The sequence below is a fragment of the Malus domestica genome, chromosome 11, assembly GCF_042453785.1.
Source record: "Malus domestica chromosome 11, GDT2T_hap1".
NCBI lineage: Eukaryota > Viridiplantae > Streptophyta > Magnoliopsida > Rosales > Rosaceae > Malus > Malus domestica.
The window spans coordinates 2,220,591-2,238,064 of NC_091671.1; the positions used below are offsets into that span (position 1 = coordinate 2,220,591).

The 17,474-nt window shown below is 40.7% G+C and overlaps 1 protein-coding gene and 1 long non-coding RNA gene across 2 annotated transcripts; both read right to left on the reverse strand.

Moving 5' to 3' along the window:
* Positions 1 to 1,047: 1,047 nt before the first annotated feature.
* Positions 1,048 to 6,215, reverse strand: LOC103443820 (G-type lectin S-receptor-like serine/threonine-protein kinase LECRK3). The gene is made up of 3 exons (XM_029088699.1): positions 5,363 to 6,215; positions 3,251 to 4,589; positions 1,048 to 1,180 (listed from the first exon to the last, which is right to left on the reverse strand). Exons 1-3 carry the CDS (start codon positions 6,213 to 6,215, stop codon positions 1,048 to 1,050), a joined length of 2,325 nt encoding a protein of 774 aa, XP_028944532.1.
* Positions 6,216 to 8,069: 1,854 nt separating this feature from the next.
* Positions 8,070 to 10,016, reverse strand: LOC139189154 (uncharacterized). The gene is made up of 3 exons (XR_011572727.1): positions 9,848 to 10,016; positions 9,660 to 9,765; positions 8,070 to 8,250 (listed from the first exon to the last, which is right to left on the reverse strand). It is a non-coding gene; the product is annotated as an uncharacterized lncRNA (long non-coding RNA).
* Positions 10,017 to 17,474: the final 7,458 nt, after the last annotated feature.

Sequence of the window (17,474 nt, forward strand, 5' to 3'; positions counted from 1 at the left end):
TTTTGTAACATCCCACATCGCCTAGGGGAGTGATCCTTATATGTATATTCTCATCTCTACCTAGCACGAGGCCTTTTGGGAGCTCACTGGCTTCAGATTCCGTAGGAACTTCGAAGTTAAGCGAGTAGCGCGCGAGAGCAATCCCATGATGGGTGACCTATTGGGAAGTTCTCATGTGAGTTCCTAGAAACAAAACCGTGAGGGCGTAGTCGGGGCCCAAAGCGAACAATATCGTGCTATGGTGGTGGAGTGGGTCTGGGGTGTGGTGGATCCGGGCCGGGATGTGACAAATGGTATCAGAGCCAATCCCTGGCCGGAAGTGTGCCGATGAGGACGTCGGGCCCCTAAGGGGGGTGAATTGTAACATCCCACATCGCCTAGGGAAGTGATCCTTATATGTATATTCTCATTCCTACCTAGCACGAGGCTTTTTGGGAGTTCACTGGCTTCGGGTTCCGTAGGAACTTCGAAGTTAAGCGAGTAGCGCGCGAGAGCAATCCCATGATGGGTGACCCACTGGGAAGTTCTCGTGTGAGTTCCTAGAAACAAAACTGTGAGGGCGTAGTTGGGGCCCAAAGCGGACAATATCGTGCCATGATGATGGAGCGGGTCTGGGATGTGGTGGACCCCGGGCCGGGATGTGACAAGTTTAATTGGCAGCAGATAAAAGGTCACTTTCGTGCAACCATTTTGTTTTTCACTCAAGTAATGCCGATTCATTTTCAGTTAATTCGTTTGTAGAGAAGTAAATTGCTAAATTTATTACTTCAATAGTTCGGTGTTCTCAAATATCCAGAACATCATGTGCTAAGATTTTTCTGATTATGTTGTTGTCCACTGCGAATGTTTCATCACTCTTTGGCAGTTCTCTGAAAAAGAATTTTGAACGGCTAAAGGATGGCACTCACTATAAGGTCAGTTTAGTTCATTTGGCTTAAGAGGCCTTCGTTCTTGTTTTTCATTTCATGCATGCTTTATCCGGTGTCTTAAAAAACTAGTTTTAAGACTCGCTTAGGCGGTTTTTGGGGGCAACAATGATTATTGTGATCAACTAAACTGAACATACAATGACAATAGATTTGGTGGAACTGAAACATCAACAGTTCCTTCAAGCATCTGCCTGACATTCTTCATGGTCGGTCGCACTAATTGATCCCCTTGAATGCACCAAAATGCGATCAACCGTTAATGTGGGGTTTACTCTCAACATGGTGAACTTATAAAGAGCTACCAATTTCCCTCATTAACTATAATTTTAGTCAATTACACCCTAAACCTTTATAATTGACTAATTTTCTCCCTGAATTAATACCTCTTAACTTATTCCCTCAAGCAAACATGTTGTCATCACCACTAACCACTGCAATTCCTGTATCACGCAAGTTAGATCTCATTTTTGCAATCTATAAATTTTCTGTTGAACAACTTAAATGTTAATACACTAGCTACTTCAGACACTATTATATACATATTTTGTGCTTACCATACATATATGCATGCATGGATATATACAGATTCAAAAAAAAAATATTAAAAATTCTATAACAATTTCTTAGTAGTAAATATATCCATAAATAATAAAGAAAACAGAGGAAAATCCCTTTAATTTGTTGTTATAACTATAAGATGACGCAGTGGCGAAGCCACATGAGGGCGAGGAGTGGCGGCCGCCACTCCCCTCGCCGGGAAACACCACTGGACCCAGCTCTTCGCCACTCCCCTCGCGCGCGCCTCGCCGGAAATTGCTGGTTCAAGTCCTCTGTTTTTCTGGGCAATCTGCAATCTGCAGATTGCAGTTTATTTTTTTTTTTTTAAACCAGGCCAAAACGACGTCGTTTTGGGCCTGGTTAAAAAAATTTAAAAATTGTTATACAAAACGGCGCCGTTTTGTATGTTTGAATTAAAAAAAAAAATACAAATGGGGACCGCTTCCGCGTGTCGCCCAAAACCCTCGTCAGTCCCAACCCGTTATGTTCCCTTTGCTTTTGTTCCTTCTGCCGTTCTTCACCAATCAACACAGGACAGGAGCTTTAATTTCTGCTCCCCAACATCCCAGTGCCAACGTCCCTTTACAAGCTAACAAGCCACCAATCAACACAGGCCTTCCACCAATCACCATCTAAAGGTAAAATTTTTAATTCTTAAATGTATAATCCCTAACCTAATTAATTATTCAATACAAATTTCCTTGAATTGGTATGAAATTATATGCTAATGCATTAATATGGTTATTGGTTATTGGTTATTGATTATTGATGTGAATCATATGCTTTTATGATTATTGATAAGAAATTATGAAATTATCAAGGCGTAAAGCTCCAAAAATCACAAACTTCCATTACTATCGTGTGGACCTCTATTTTCAAGTCCTTGATATGCAGCTAAAGGAGTTGAATGATCGCTTCAATGAGGTAAACACCGAGTTACTTCTTTGTATGGCATGTTTGAGTCCGGTGAATAATTTTGCATCTTTTGACAAAGCAAAAATTGTTCGTTTAGCCCAACTTTATCCTCAAGATTTTGATCGTATGGACCTTATGAATCTTCCAATTCAACTTGATAATTACATTCATGATATGAAGATGCATAGTGAGTTTTCATCATTGAGAGGAATTAGTGATCTTGCAAAAGAGTTAGTGAAGACCGGAAGGTGTGAAAGCTATATGTTAGTGTATAAACTTCTTACATTGGCTTTGGTGTTACCGGTTGCAACCGCTTCGGTGGAGAGAGCTTTTTCTGCCATGAAGATTGTGAAAACACCATTGCGTAACAAAATGGGAGATCAATGGTTGAGTGATAGCATGCTTGTTTACATTGAGAAAGATGTATTTGCTTTTATTGATAATGAGCCTATTATGCGACGTTTTCATGACATGAAACCTCGCCGGCAACGATTGTAATTTGTTTGTATTAATTAATTATGGAAGACATTACTATATAAAAATATTTAGTTGTTGCCATTTTTCTTTAACCTTGCATTCTTTTAAGTTCGCCCCTCCCCCCCGAGAAATCCTGGCTTCGCCACTGAGATGACGTTTAACCCTTGAAGGCGGTGTCCTAAAACATTGGTGGCATTTGTTTACAACTAGGTCTGCATGCATGTTTTTGTTTATGGCAGAAAAAAGCAATGGTGTTTATAGAGCAGAAATGAAGATTTCTAAATTTTTATGGAGACACTTCAGGAATCAATTACGATCACAATCCCTTACATTGAACGTATAATGATGATGGATTCGGTGGGTTTGAGAGTTCAACAGTTCCTTCGAGCATCATCTCCTCGATGTCATCCTTTGCCTCATCGTCGTCGTTTCTGAATAGCCGGTGCAGTTTGTTTTGCTCATAGCAATGATATGCCCAGTCAGCCAGTATCATTTGATCTTCATCCTCCATCTTCGCTTCATAATTCTTCCTGCAGCAAACAATCTCTAATAGCAAAATGCCGAAGCTGTAAACATCTGCCTTTAATGTGACAGGCAAGCTTTTGAACCATTCAGGGGCCACATAACCTCTTGTCCCCCTGAATCTAGTCGTTGTTCGAGTCTGCTCTATTTTCAAAAGCTTAGCCACTCCAAAGTCAGCAATTCTTGCGTTGAAAGAGTCGTCTAGAAGAATGTTTTGAGGCTTGATGTCACAATGTAGGATTTGGATACTACACTCCTCATGCAAATACAAGATCCCTCTTGCAGTTCCCAAGGCAATTTTTCTTCTTTGATACCAGCTTGGCCTTGACTCTCCAAAGAGAAAGCTTGCTAGAGAGCCGTTGCTCATAAATTCATATACAAGAATTCTGTGCTGCCCTTCGTTGCAAAATCCTAGTAGCTGGACTAAGTTCTTGTGATTTGTTCTGCCAATTGCGCTCACTTCAGCTTTGAATTCCAAATCGTTCTCTCTGACCATAGTGTCCAATCTTTTGACAGCAACATGCTTCCCATCTTCGGATGCTAAAACTCCTTTGAAAACCGTTGCAAAAGCCCCACGTCCTAGTTCTTGCTTGAATCCGTTGGTAGCTCCTTTCAGCTCCATGTACGTGAAACTTTTCAGATTATTGCCTTGAACACCCGGGTAAAGCATACTCAACTTTGCTTTTCTGTGATGGATAATGTGGAAAAAAAGTAAACAGGTTATGATTAGTAGGAGCAAGTTCAGAAATGCGGAGCTACAGAGGAGACCTAGCCGAGCGAGGTTGGGAATTGAATTGGAATGCTTTCTTGAATTGTTAGAATCGATCCTTATTTTGATTAGAGCTTTTTTATCAACAGTGGGATCAATCCTTCCGTTCATAAGAGGAATTCCCTTCTTCCAACAGTCATCATTTTTGAAAATGACAACGGAACAGAAGCAGTCACTTAGGCAACTCTGCTTGCACCAATCCTCACTTACTGGCTGAAAATGCTGATAATCCGAAAGAGGCCAGTCTCTGTTTTCAAGTTCTTGAAAGTCGAAAAGATGTGTTTCTGGAAAGGCTTGATCACAACTCTGAGAAACGAAGTTCTGCTTGCATCCTTTCAGCACATCATTTTTATCAATAAAGCTGTATCCATCTGGGCACTCGCAAACCGGTCCTTCAGTATCATCTCTGTTGTGTTTGGCTCATACATTTGTGAGTAATTATGAGTCATGTGTTAACAACAATGAAGTGACCTGTGTTTGCTTTCGGTGGAAATATCACATGGTTTGGGTTGCATGAAAATTGCAGACAAAGTAAAAGCAAAAGTTTGGTGGACATCATCATGAGTAAAAACATAATGATGATGCTTGCTTTTACTTTAATGATGATGTTTGTGGAAAAAGGGAAAGTTGATTCCTTTTTCTTTTGCTATTTATTTTGCTAAGAACCGAAGGGAGAGAATGAGAGATTTGGCTCTCTCTTGAGAAGACATCAGAGAGCATCCAAAGGGTGAGAGCATTCGGCTCTCCCATGGGAAAGCATGGGCACGGGTGAGAGAAAATCAAGAGAGCTAGAGTGAAAAGTATTCTAGTGAAAGAACTTTTGGGGTAGAGTGAGGCTCTTGGGAAAATTCTATGAGTGGGTGTGCAAGGGATTTGGGATTAGGTTATGTTGATTTAACTCATGTGTACTTGTACTGTTATTCTCATAGTGAAGAGCAATATCTCTCCGGGGACGTAGGCAGGTTTTTGCCGAACCTCGTAAATTTCTCGGTGTCTTTATTTCTTGTATTTTATTCTATTCAACTGAGTGTGATTTTGGTGAGGTTGTAATCTGAATCTCATTTCCGCACTGACAAACGGGCCAAGGCACAACAATCTCTACATAAGCTATTGAACCCACATGCACCGCCACCTGTGCCTTCTAAGATTGAGGTACATAAATTTGAAGGTATGAAGGAGGAAGACGACCAACCCTGGCGCCTCGTTCCGGCCACACTACCCGAGCCAGTTTTTTTAGGATAGACATAGTGCCTGAAAACTCCATTGTACTCGAGCGTTGCTCGGTGGTAGAAATCTTGCGTTGAAGAAGTATTGTCCGATAGCATATAAAGTACGCTACCGTTTGTGCCCGTAAGGTAAATAGAGCCAGACTGGCTGAAGATGACCTGAAAACCGCTCCCCTCAGTGTGTGTTGACCAATAATCATGATTACGGGAATCCAATGGGTAATTTGTTGTATAAAGCAACAGTTCTCCATCAGATTTTAGCGCAAACTGGAATCTCCCTGGCGTGTAATTTGATGCCGTGTAGCTAGCATAGAGTTTGCTGTTCCGATTTAAAATCTGCGTTGGTAGCAGTGTATTAGTTGGTTCCTCAAAACTCTCCCACAAATATTTTGAACTTTTGTTGGCCAACACAAAATTGCCGGTGTCTAGCATGGCTGCATAGGCAACTCCAGTAATACCCAAAGATCCAGCAAAAGATATTTGCTTTCCAGTTTTATCCTCGAGCATAAATTGGCCATCATTTGTGAGTTCAACCTGAGATCCTTGTGGCACAAGACTACCCCTATTGGCTGACCAGACTATTGTTCTTTCTTGTATTTTATTGAACCAGATAGCTAGTAGGAACCCATCTACTCCCAGTTGCAGAAAACCGAAAGCAAATTCACCAGATGGTGATAGCCAGGATGATGAGTTATCATCTAGTGCAGTGAGGGATGAGCCCAAGGATATATTGTTGTAAGTTTGGGCTGGAGTGGAAAATGGTAGTATCACTAGAAGGAGAAGTAGAAAGAAAAAACTATATGGCAGTTCAAAATCCATAGTACATAATGAAGGAGTTAATGGTGAAGCTTCTGCTGAGAACCATTTACACAATGTTCATAAATACACCATCATTTCCGGAAATCGTCATCTACAATACCTGAAGATCATCGACAGCCCCAACACTAGGTTTAATTGAATTTGCGATAATGCCAAACCATGCCTGTGCTCTGGTTGGCTGCACACACTAGTTTGCGATAATGCCAAACAATGCAGTCCTTTCCTTGGTATACACATCAAAATACTAGGACAAATAGAAAACTCAAATGTTCCCTAACTGTTGTGCTAGGATTGCACCAAACCCGTTGGAACCAACTCAAGCTAACCCACAGGAAATTTATCAAATGAAAATGCAAGAACAAAATATAAAAGAACACCAAGATTTTAACGAGGTTCCTCAACAGTCAGTGTAACTGGAGTACGTCATCGGAGCAGTAGGAGCTCACCCAATAATCCACTATCAACCAAATGGGAGTTTACAAAGTGTTGGCAATCTCACAACCCAAATAACCCAATACACCCAATAGCTCTCACACACCACATAAACAAATAGAGAAAGAAATATAATGAATAATTTCTTCTCTATACATATAGCTCAAAGTTATTACAACAACAACTACTTTAGTGGATGATTACTAACCAAATGAAGCAGCAGCTTCTTCTTCCTGTTTAGGCTCTCTGCAACTCTCCCTGCTCTCGGCAGCTCACTCTTCTCTCTTCAGCTCTCTACTCAAAAATAAGTTTTTTTTTCTCTCTTCTCTTCTACCCGAAACAACAACAATAATTATGGTTAATAAAAAAACCATAAAAGAAAAAAAAACATCATCATGATGTCTCCTGGTCATGATGTTTCCTCATCATTTTGTCTTTCACCTTTTTTTTTCTTTTGGTTTGTTTATTAGCCGAAAGGTGATGGCTTGTTTTGGCCATAATTCAACAATCTCCACCTTGGCCAAATTCCAAAAAACACCATGATAAGCCAATCAACACAAAAAAATCACTCCCAAACACTAGCAAGAGAACAACTCATGCCGAGCTAAATGCTCCAAAACTCCTACTGCTCAACGCCTTCTTTATATAGGCAAAATGTGAGCCAAGTTCAAGCAATGAACAAACTTGGCTACACCAACCACCTTAGTCAACATATCAGCGGGGTTGTCTTTAGTTGGAATCTTCTGGAGAATGATTTCTCCTTCACCAACGACTTCACGCACAAAGTGATAACGCACATCTATGTGCTTGGTCCTCGCATGATGAACCTGATACTTAGCCAAATAAATGGCACTCTGACTATCACAATGTACCTCCACCCGCTTCTGATCAACCCCCAAATCTCTAATCAGCCCATGTATCCAAATGACCTCATTTATAGCTTCAACAACTGCCATATATTCAGCCTTTGTAGTAGACAAGGCAACAGACGACTGCAAAATGGACCTCCAACAAACTGGTCATTTAGCCATAGTAAACACATAGCCTGTAGTAGACTTCCTTCCATCCAGATCACCTGCATAATCTGAATCAACATAACCAACTGCAAAATGACCAATACCAGAGTCATCAATCTCAAAGCATAAACCAACATCTCGAGTACCATGAAGATATCTCAATATCCACTTAGTTGCTTGTCAAGGCTCTTTATCTGGATTATGCATATATCGACTCACCATGCCAACTGCATGAGCAATATCCGATCTAGAGATCATTGCATACATCAAACTACCAACCATGACACGCCCCGACCCTGATATTCCCTGAATACCAGGACCGACACGTGCTGGCCGACACCCGGGGGTGACGAAAGCCATTAATTGATACAAAAGCTAAGAATAAGAAATAAATAAGGGTTAGAAATTTGAAATACAATGAGTTAAAAGTTTTAGGAACATGCTCAGAGCATACAACTAAACCTAATCACTAAAAAGAATTAAGATAAAATTTAATGAATAAAGAAGTGGGTCCTACATCGAGAGGATCCGAAGATGCTGCTGCAGAAGTGTCTTCACGCCGGGATTGGGTGCCTTGATTCTAAGTCCTGAATGGGGGCGCAAAACAAAGGTGAGTGGACCAAGTTCATATATATAATAATAATAAAATAGTTATCAACATACTAACCCCCAAAGTTTAATAGTGAAAACTACTAGCATAGTAAGTGATGGATTTAAATCAAAATCCTAGCATGCCCAAAATATCTCAAAAGTCACGTCGCGGAAACACATCGCGGAAATCAAAACAGTAAGCGTATCATAAATCGTCTCGTATAACACGGTGTGCTGCTAGAGAGATCACTGAATAAATATACTCCCGGCCCAATGCATGCACCTCAGTCTCTGTGCCCATAGCCAGAGATAACTCCCTCCCGGCCCACTGCCTGTCTCCGTGTCCCTCAACCTTTCGCTAGGGATTATTTCTCCCAGCCTACATGCCAACACCAGATCCTCGCCCCAGGCGGCATAGTGTCTACTAGGTACGCACAAATATTTACGCCTCTCATAAATAACCACTTCATAGCATAGGTTACCGATCATCGTCTACACTATAAAGAGGGGTTTCTAAAATATGTTCTAGCATCCTATCGTCATCCATCGGATAGTCTACCAGTTCATGGTTTTTATAGAAAATACGATATATATTAAAATATAGCTCAATATATATTAACAATTATTTCCACACCAAAACACGAGACGAAATCAATAAATTCAGTAAACAGGATTGATATAAATCAATTCACAAAATTCTTAGGCATGCTAATCATTTATGCAATTATTATAAAATCATGTAATTTAGAAGGGGTCCACTCACAAATATTCCTTAGCAGAAGAATCGCGCGAATCAGGATTACGAATTTCCTTAATAGCAACTTTACCTAAGCACAAAAATATAATTAATAAATAAAAGGATTTTCTAAAATATTGAGTTTGAATTAAATTAAAATAGGGGATTGGGATTTGGATGGGTTTAGGGTTTTGGGTTAAAAGGTTATTAGGGTGAAAGAAAGGAGTTTGGGCTTAAGCCCAAACATATATTCAACAAACACACACACACATGCACAGCATGCATGTGCATGCCTAATCACACACACACACACGCCTAAGTGCACACACAAACACACCACCAAAATATAAAGGCCTTAAGGCCTTATAAAAAAAAGACAGGGCTTAAGCCCTTTAATTAAACCGGCCCAAGGCCTCACAAAACTAGGGCCCGAGCCCATTGGGTTTTTAAAAACTAAACTAACAAAATTAAAAGAAAAAGGGGCTGGGGATTTGGGTTTAAGACCACACGGGCCTAAGGCCCGAGGAGGAAATGGGAGAGGCCAGACGGCCTGGTGCCGAGGAAGAAGAAGGTCGGAGCTGCTACAACTCCGGTCACCTGAAAACGGGGGCTTCAAGCTCCGATCTAGGTACGAAAATGAAGAACAAAGAGAGAGGAAGAGATTTCTACCTTCCAAACACCGTAACTCGGTCGGAGGTGACCGGAAAAGCCCTCGGAGTGCACGGGTTCGCCGGAAAAATGGGTGTGCTCACCCAAAACGTTTCCAAGGTAAAACCTACGTAAAAATGGAAGGTTCACGCTTATAAATCACGACCAAACATTTAGCTAGGTACGAGAGTGAGAGATTCGAGACTTACCCCTGCTGAAAAAGGAAGAAAACTCGTCGGAGCTTTGCTCCGTGCCGTTTACCTCGCAGGGCAGGGGTCCCTGCTTCGTGGGGAGTCCCTCCTGATGGTGCTAAGGTCTTCGAGAATCCAAGGGGAGAGAGAGAGAGACGAGAGCTTGAGGGAGAGAGGGAGAGAGAGATGCACGGGAGGGTTGAGACGAAGAAAGAGGGAAATAGGGAAAGGAGAGGGTCACGGGGGATACAAAAATAAAAGGGTGGGCCCCTTGGCTCACCAATTAAGAACTAAAAACTATTTTTAAATAAAATGGGGGTGGGATTTAACAAACCAAATTTGCATATGGTATATTTTTCATGTGCAGCTTCTCTTTATCAGTTTTAGGACACTGTAGAGAACTCAATTTAAAATGAGGAGCCAAAGGGGTACTAACCGGTTTGGTTGAATCATGAACTCCAAACTTCCGAATCAACTTCTCAAGGTATTGTCTTTGATTCAAACTGACCAAACCCTTCGCTCTATCTCTAGTAATCTCCATGCCAAGGATCTTCTTCGCTTCACCAAGATCCTTCATCTCAAACTCATTCTTCATTTGTTTTTTCAATTTCTCAATCTCTTCAACATTCTTTGAGGCAATCAACATATCATCAACATATATCAATAAATAAATGAAAGACCCATTTTGCAACTTCTTGAAGTACACACAATGATCATATTGACTTCTAGAATAATTTTGGCCTCTCATAAATTTATCAAACCTCAAATACCATTGCCTTGGAGATTGCTTCAAGCCATAAAATGATTTCTTCAATTTGCAAAACAAATTTTCCTTCCCTTTCACTATATACCCATCCGGTTGACACATATAGATCTCTTCATTCAAATCACCATGTAGGAAAGCCGTCTTCACATCGAGTTGCACAAGCTCAAGATCATATTGTGCAACAAGAGCTAACATAATACGAATTGAGGAGTGCTTCACAACCGGAGAAAATATTTCATTGTCGTCAATGCCCTCATTTTGTGCATACCCTTTAGCAACTAATCTTGCTTTAAATCTCACATTGGTTTTCTCATCAGCATCTTCCTTCTTGGCATACACCCATTTGCAACCGATAGCTTTCTTGCCCTTAGGCAATTTAGCTAACTCCCAAGTCTTGTTCTTCAAGAGAGAATTCATCTCATCACCCATGGCATTGCACCACCTCTCCTTCTCCTCACTCTCAATAGCTTCCTCAAAATTGGATGGAATCTCTTCAGTGATAATAGGAAGAGCAAAAGCAACATAGTCACTATACCGAGCTGGCTTGGTAATTTGTCTCTTTCCTCTGTTCTTGGCAATAGACTATTGAGGTGAAACTTCCTCTTCAACTTGAATAGAATCTTCAAGTTCAACTTCTTCAACATCCTCATGGTCTCCAACTTCTTCACTTGTAGTGGCATCGACATCAGCGGAAATAGGATTTGAAGTACCAGAGGCAACTTTCTCAAGCTCCACATGTTGGACATCTTTCACATTCTTCTCAGAGTCCTTGAACATACTTTCTTCATCAAATGCCACATCTCTACTGATTACAAGTTTCTTCATCTCTGGGCACCACAACCTGTAACCTTTGACACCACTACTAAAACCAATAAAGATAGCCTTTTTGGCTCTAGGATCAAGTTTATTTTCAGTCACATGAAAATAAGCAGGTGAACCAAAATTATGGATATAGTCATAATCAAAAGAAGGTTTTCCAGTCCATACCTCCATTGGTGTCTTACCCTGAACAGCAGCTGAGGGTAACCAGTTGATGATGTGACATGCATAATTAACTGCCTCTGCCCAAAATAACTTGCTTAAACTCGACTGAGACAGCATACATCTAACCTTCTCAAGCAAGGTTCTATTCAATCTTTCTGCAACTCCATTTTGTTGTGGAGTTCCCCGAACACTGAAATGTCTCACAATTCCTTCCTCTTTGCAAACTTTAAAGAAAGGATCGGATGTGTATTCACCACTATTATCCGATCTCAAAATCTTAATCTTTCTCCCAGTCTGGTTCTCAACCATTTTCTTCCAACCCAAGAAAATGCTTAACACCTCACTCGTGTGCTTCATAGTGTAGACCCAAGACCTTCTTGAATAATCATTAACAAAGGTCACGAACCAATGTCTACCACTCAAAGAGGGAGTTTTTGTAGGACCCCAAACATCCGAATGCACATAATCAAGAATGCCCTTCGTCTGATGTACAGCAGTACCAAACTTCACTCTAGTTTGTTTCCCCAAGACACAATGCTCGCAGAAATCAAGCTTACAAGTCGTGGCACCATTTAGAAGACCTTGTTTCACAAGCCCTTGTAGAGCTTTCTCACCGGCATGGCCTAATCTCATATGCCACAATCTAGTAGTATCTGAATCAGATGTGCCCATATTTTCAGAGACTACAGATGCTTCACCTGTCACAGTGCTTCCCTGCAATAAATACAAATGACCACATCTAGGAGCTTTCATCAAAACAAGTGCACCATAAGTAACTTTCAATGTCTGTCCATCTGAATGAAACCTGAAACCCTTGGATTCCAAAGTACCCAAAGAAATAAGATTTTTCTTCAAATTCGGTACATACCGAACACCTGTCAACTCTTTAACCATGTCATCATGCAACTTCAAACAAACTGTACCAATCCCTTTTGTTGTGCAAGGATTGTCATCTCCCATGAACACAACGCCACCATCAAACTCTTTCAAGCTTGAAAACCAATCCTTGTGAGGAGTCATATGATGAGTACAACCCGTATCCAACACCCATTTAGTAGCACAATCAAATGATAAGGAAGTGGTTAAAGCAAAATCAGAAAAATCTGTTTCAACCTCAGCAACATTAGCTTCAGAACTTTCTTTGCCTTTGGTCTTCAACTTAGGACAATCTTTCTTCCAATGACCCTTATTATGACAAAAGGCACATTCATCTCTTTCCAAAGGTTTTCTACCTTTAGAGTTTCCTCTAGGTCGAGACTGTGATTTTTTCCTACTAGAAGATGATATTCTCTCCGATGATCTACCTCTAACAAATAAAGCTTCAGAGGTACTATCATGGTTTTTATCTCTATGCCTCATTTCATAATTCATTAAGGCATTTGACACATCTTCAAATTTCACAGTTTCTTTACCAAGCATAATAGTGGTAACAAAATGCTCATAAGAGTCCGGCAAGGAATTCAACAATATTAAGGCCTTATCTTCATCCTTAATATCCTCATCTAAATTTAACAAGTCGGCAATCAACTTATTAAAAGCATCAAGGTGTCTAATCATTTTTGTACCTTCTTTGTATTGGAAGCGGTAGAGTTTTTTCTTCAAGTGTAGCCGGTTCTCTGCACTCTTCGTCATATACTTGTCTTCTAATTTTTGCCACAACACACTTGCTAATGTCTCCCGCATCACAAAATACTTCTGAGTTTTTGCAAGGCACAACCGAATTGAAGGGCAAGCCCACAAATTTAATTTCTCCCATTCCGGCTTCGACATAGCTTTCGGCTTCTCTCCCAAAGCGGCAAGTAGATCTTGTTGAGCCAACACATCTTTGACCTCACATTGCCACATCCCGAAGTTGTTTGTGCCATCAAACCTTTCCACTTCGAACTTTGCATTTTGCACCGTAGTTCTTGCAAACCCGGAGCTGCTTCCAAAAGGATTCTCATCTTGCCCGTCTGACATCTTTGGCAATTAGACAGTACCCAAGAGCAACCAGTGCTCTGATACCAATTGTTGTGCTAGAATTGCACCAAACCCGTTGGAACCAACTCAAGCTAACCCACATGAAATTTATCAAATGAAAATGCAAGAACAAAATATAAAAGAACACCAAGATTTTAATGAGGTTCCTCAACAATCAGTGTAACTGGAGTACGTCCTCGGAGCAGTAAGAGCTCACCCTATAATCCACTATCAACCAAATGGGAGTTTACAAAGTGTTGGCAATCTCACAACCCAAATAACCCAATACACCCAATAGCTCTCACACACCACATAAACAAATAGAGAAAGAAATATAATGAATAATTTCTTCTCTATACATATAGCTCAAAGCTATTACAACAACTACTACTTTGGTGGATGATTACTAACCAAATGAAGTAGCAGCTTCTTCTTCCTGTTTGGGCTCTCTGCAACTCTCCCTGCTCTCGGCAGCTCACTCTTCTCTCTTCAGCTCTCTACTCAAAAATAAGTTTTTTTTTCTCTCTTCTCTTCTACCCGAAACAACAACAATAATTATGGTTAATAAAAAAACCACAAAAGAAAAAAAAACATCACCATGATGTCTCCTCATCATGATGTTCCCTCATCATTTTGTCTTTCACCTTTTTTTTTTCTTTTGGTTTGTTTATTAGCCGAAAGGTGATGGCTTGTTTTGGCCATAATTCAACACTAACAAGACTAATATATAAATACTATGTACATGATATCTCTTGTTGTTTTGATGTGTAGACTGATTCTTTGTTCAGCATATTCACAATTTGTGCAAATAGATTCTTCGTTCAGCATATTGAAAAACTCGTTTATTGAATAACAATTTCATGTTTAGTTTAATGACGGTCTTAGACAATATAAACTTCTGGTGTAAGCAGATAGGCATGGAGATTCAGATTTATATTTGGATCATTCCATAAGTCTTAGTTTTCTACATTGTTTTAAAAGACATTAATTTTTCTATATCATCGATCTTTTTTTTTTTTTTTTTTTTTGGAGAACCTCGGCGATACGAGGGAATTTTATTGATAGGAAAAAAGAAGTTACACCTAGACAGGGGGGGACATAAACCTAACCCCTCATAGAACAAGAGAAAAGAAATACAAAAGAAAAAAGGGGGGACATGCACCTTACCCCTTTTGAGAAAGGAAATGCCGGAAAAAGAGGGGGGGACATAGACCGTACCCCTCTTGGAAAAGAAAATACAAGGAAAAGACTAGGCGGACATAAGCCCAAACCCCTCTATAAACCTTAAAAGGTAATAACCTGCAAGACAAACTGCAAAACAAAAGGGAAACCAAAAAGGTTATGAAAAGAAAGGAGAAGACACATCAAGAAGAGGAGACAAACCTGTAGGTTGGCATGCCCAAGAAATCTGAGTGCAGAGGAGGGAGGATCTCAATCGGAGGAGTGGAATGCCAGACAAGTGAAGATGATAGAAGCCCTAAATTGGCTAATTTGTCAGCAACAACATTCCTTTCTCGAAAAATATGAGAGCAACGAAAAACCATGTTCTGCAAATGGAGAGTACAATTGTTCCAGCGTGTCTGGAGCGACCAAGGGGGAGAGAAAGATCCAGAAGCAAAACATGATATTACACTCGAAGAGTCGCTTTCAAGCCATAAATTTTGCCAGCCCCGCGCGTGGGCCAATTCGACAGCAAGGATGACAGCGTGGAGCTCCGCATAGAAAGAAGTACGATGGTCCAAGCTTAGGGAGAAACCACCAAGAAAATAACCCGCAGAATCTCGAAAAACCCCGCCACATGCCGCAGGACCCGGATTACCTTTAGCAAGGCCATCAGTATTCACTTTGACCCAAGAAAAAGGAGGGGGGTGCCAAAGAACAGGGACAATAGAGGGAGCTTTACAGGAGTTAGGCGATATTCCAAGAGAGACTAAAAGTTGCCTGTCCAAAATGCCTCGTACATGGCCAGGGGTGAGAGCTCCAACATGCCTAATCCAGGCCGAGGTGGAGCGGCAGAGACGTGAGAATGAGGGAGGTTTGCCTTCAAACTTCACTTTATTACGCATCTTCCAAATAGCCATGAGTAAGAAAAACCCTGAAGCTAGCCAGACATTGGGAAGATGTGGAGAAAACCGCTTTGACAAAAAATCAAGCCATAGATCAGAGAGGGAGCTCGTAGGTGGAATAATAGTGCCAAATTGGGTAGCTAGCCAACGCCAAGCACATTGTGCAAAGTCACAGCTAGAAAATAAGTGGTCAATAGATTCAGAATTCTTGTGACATAGTTGGCATATTGGAGCCAGCGGGATGCCTCGGCGCTGAAGTTGATCCTCCGTTGGGAGCTTGTTGAATAGAATCTTCCAAACTAAAATAGAGTAACGAGGTGGGATGAAAGGACGCCAGAAAATGGAAGCCCAACTCTTGACAGGAAACCGATGACGAACAATTTCATAGCCATCGGAAAACGAAAAAACACCAGATGTAGAAACTTCCCAAATTAAAACGTCCTTATCCTCATCAATTGGAAGAGGCATTTCTAAAATCTCTTTAGTTAGGTCTGGGAAAGCAAAAGAAAAAATAGAAGGAATGACCCATTGTCCCATACGAATAATATTTGAGACCTTAGTACGAGATAAAGAAGGGGCAATCTCTGTTGCACCAATGACGTCCACAATTGGCTTATCCAGCCATTTATCAACCCAAAGGGAAGTAGTAGAACCATTTCCAATCACCCAACGACAATTCTGAAACAAGATATGAAGAATGGATTTAATACCAGGCCATATAGAAGATCGCTTATAACTACAAGAGTATAGGCGACCATGTAGCTTGAAACGATTCCGAAGATAAATACTCCAAGGGGAATCAGTAGTAATAATAAGTCATCCAAGCTTTAAGAGAGTTGTAGTGTTAAGAGAGCCAAGATCACGCAAACCCAAACCACCTTCATTCTTCGGAGCACATATCTGATGCCAAGAAACGGTAACCAACTTCTTGGAGGTTACCTCACTAGACCATATAAAATTGCGAGCACATCGTGAAAGAGACCTTAGCAAGGAAGAAGGCCACTTATAAACAGAAAAGCTATGCAAGAGCATACTTTGAAAAACTGATTGAGTGAGTTGAACTCTTCCTGCCATAGATAAAAGTTTCCCCTTCCAACCAGTTAACTTAGCTTTAGCTTTATCTGCCAAGGCTTGAAGATGACTCCTTTTAGGCTTGCCACAGAAGATTGGAACTCTTAAGTAGACAAAAGGTGTTTTGCCTTCTTTGAAACCCAAGTAACTCTCAACCGCAGCTTTGCGATGCCTTGAGGTAGAGCCCAAGTAGAAAGAAATTTTTGCCTTATTGATAAATTGACCAGAGGCTCTACTATATCTATCGAAGAAACCTTGCAAATTACGCAGGGTGCCACCATCACTTCTACAGAAAATGAATAAGTCATCTGCATAGAGAACGTGAGAATGAGAGATACAACCTCTTGGAGCAAAAGTTGGCTTAGTAAGCCCATCAAGTTGAAGACGACTCAGGCCCCTTGATAAAGCCTCCTCAGCAAGACAGAAAAGTAACGGAGAGAGAGGATCCCCTTGGCGCACTCCTCGGGAACAAGAGAAAAAACCATGCGGGGAACCATTGATTAGGATGGACAATTTAGCAGATCTTAAGATGGTAGAAACCCAGTCTATAAAACAAGTGGAGAACCCAAAGTTAGTAAGCACCCGCAATAGAAATGACCAATCTAAAGTATCAAAAACCTTAGATATATCAACTTTGACTCCCATATTGCCACCACGAGTTTTTTTTTTCAAGCACATTGAAACATTCTGAAACTAGGCCAATACAATCTGTGATACGTCGGCCAGGTATGAAAGCAGCTTGATGTGGAGAAATAATGCGTTGAACAACATGAGAAAGGCGAACTGCCAAAATTTTGGG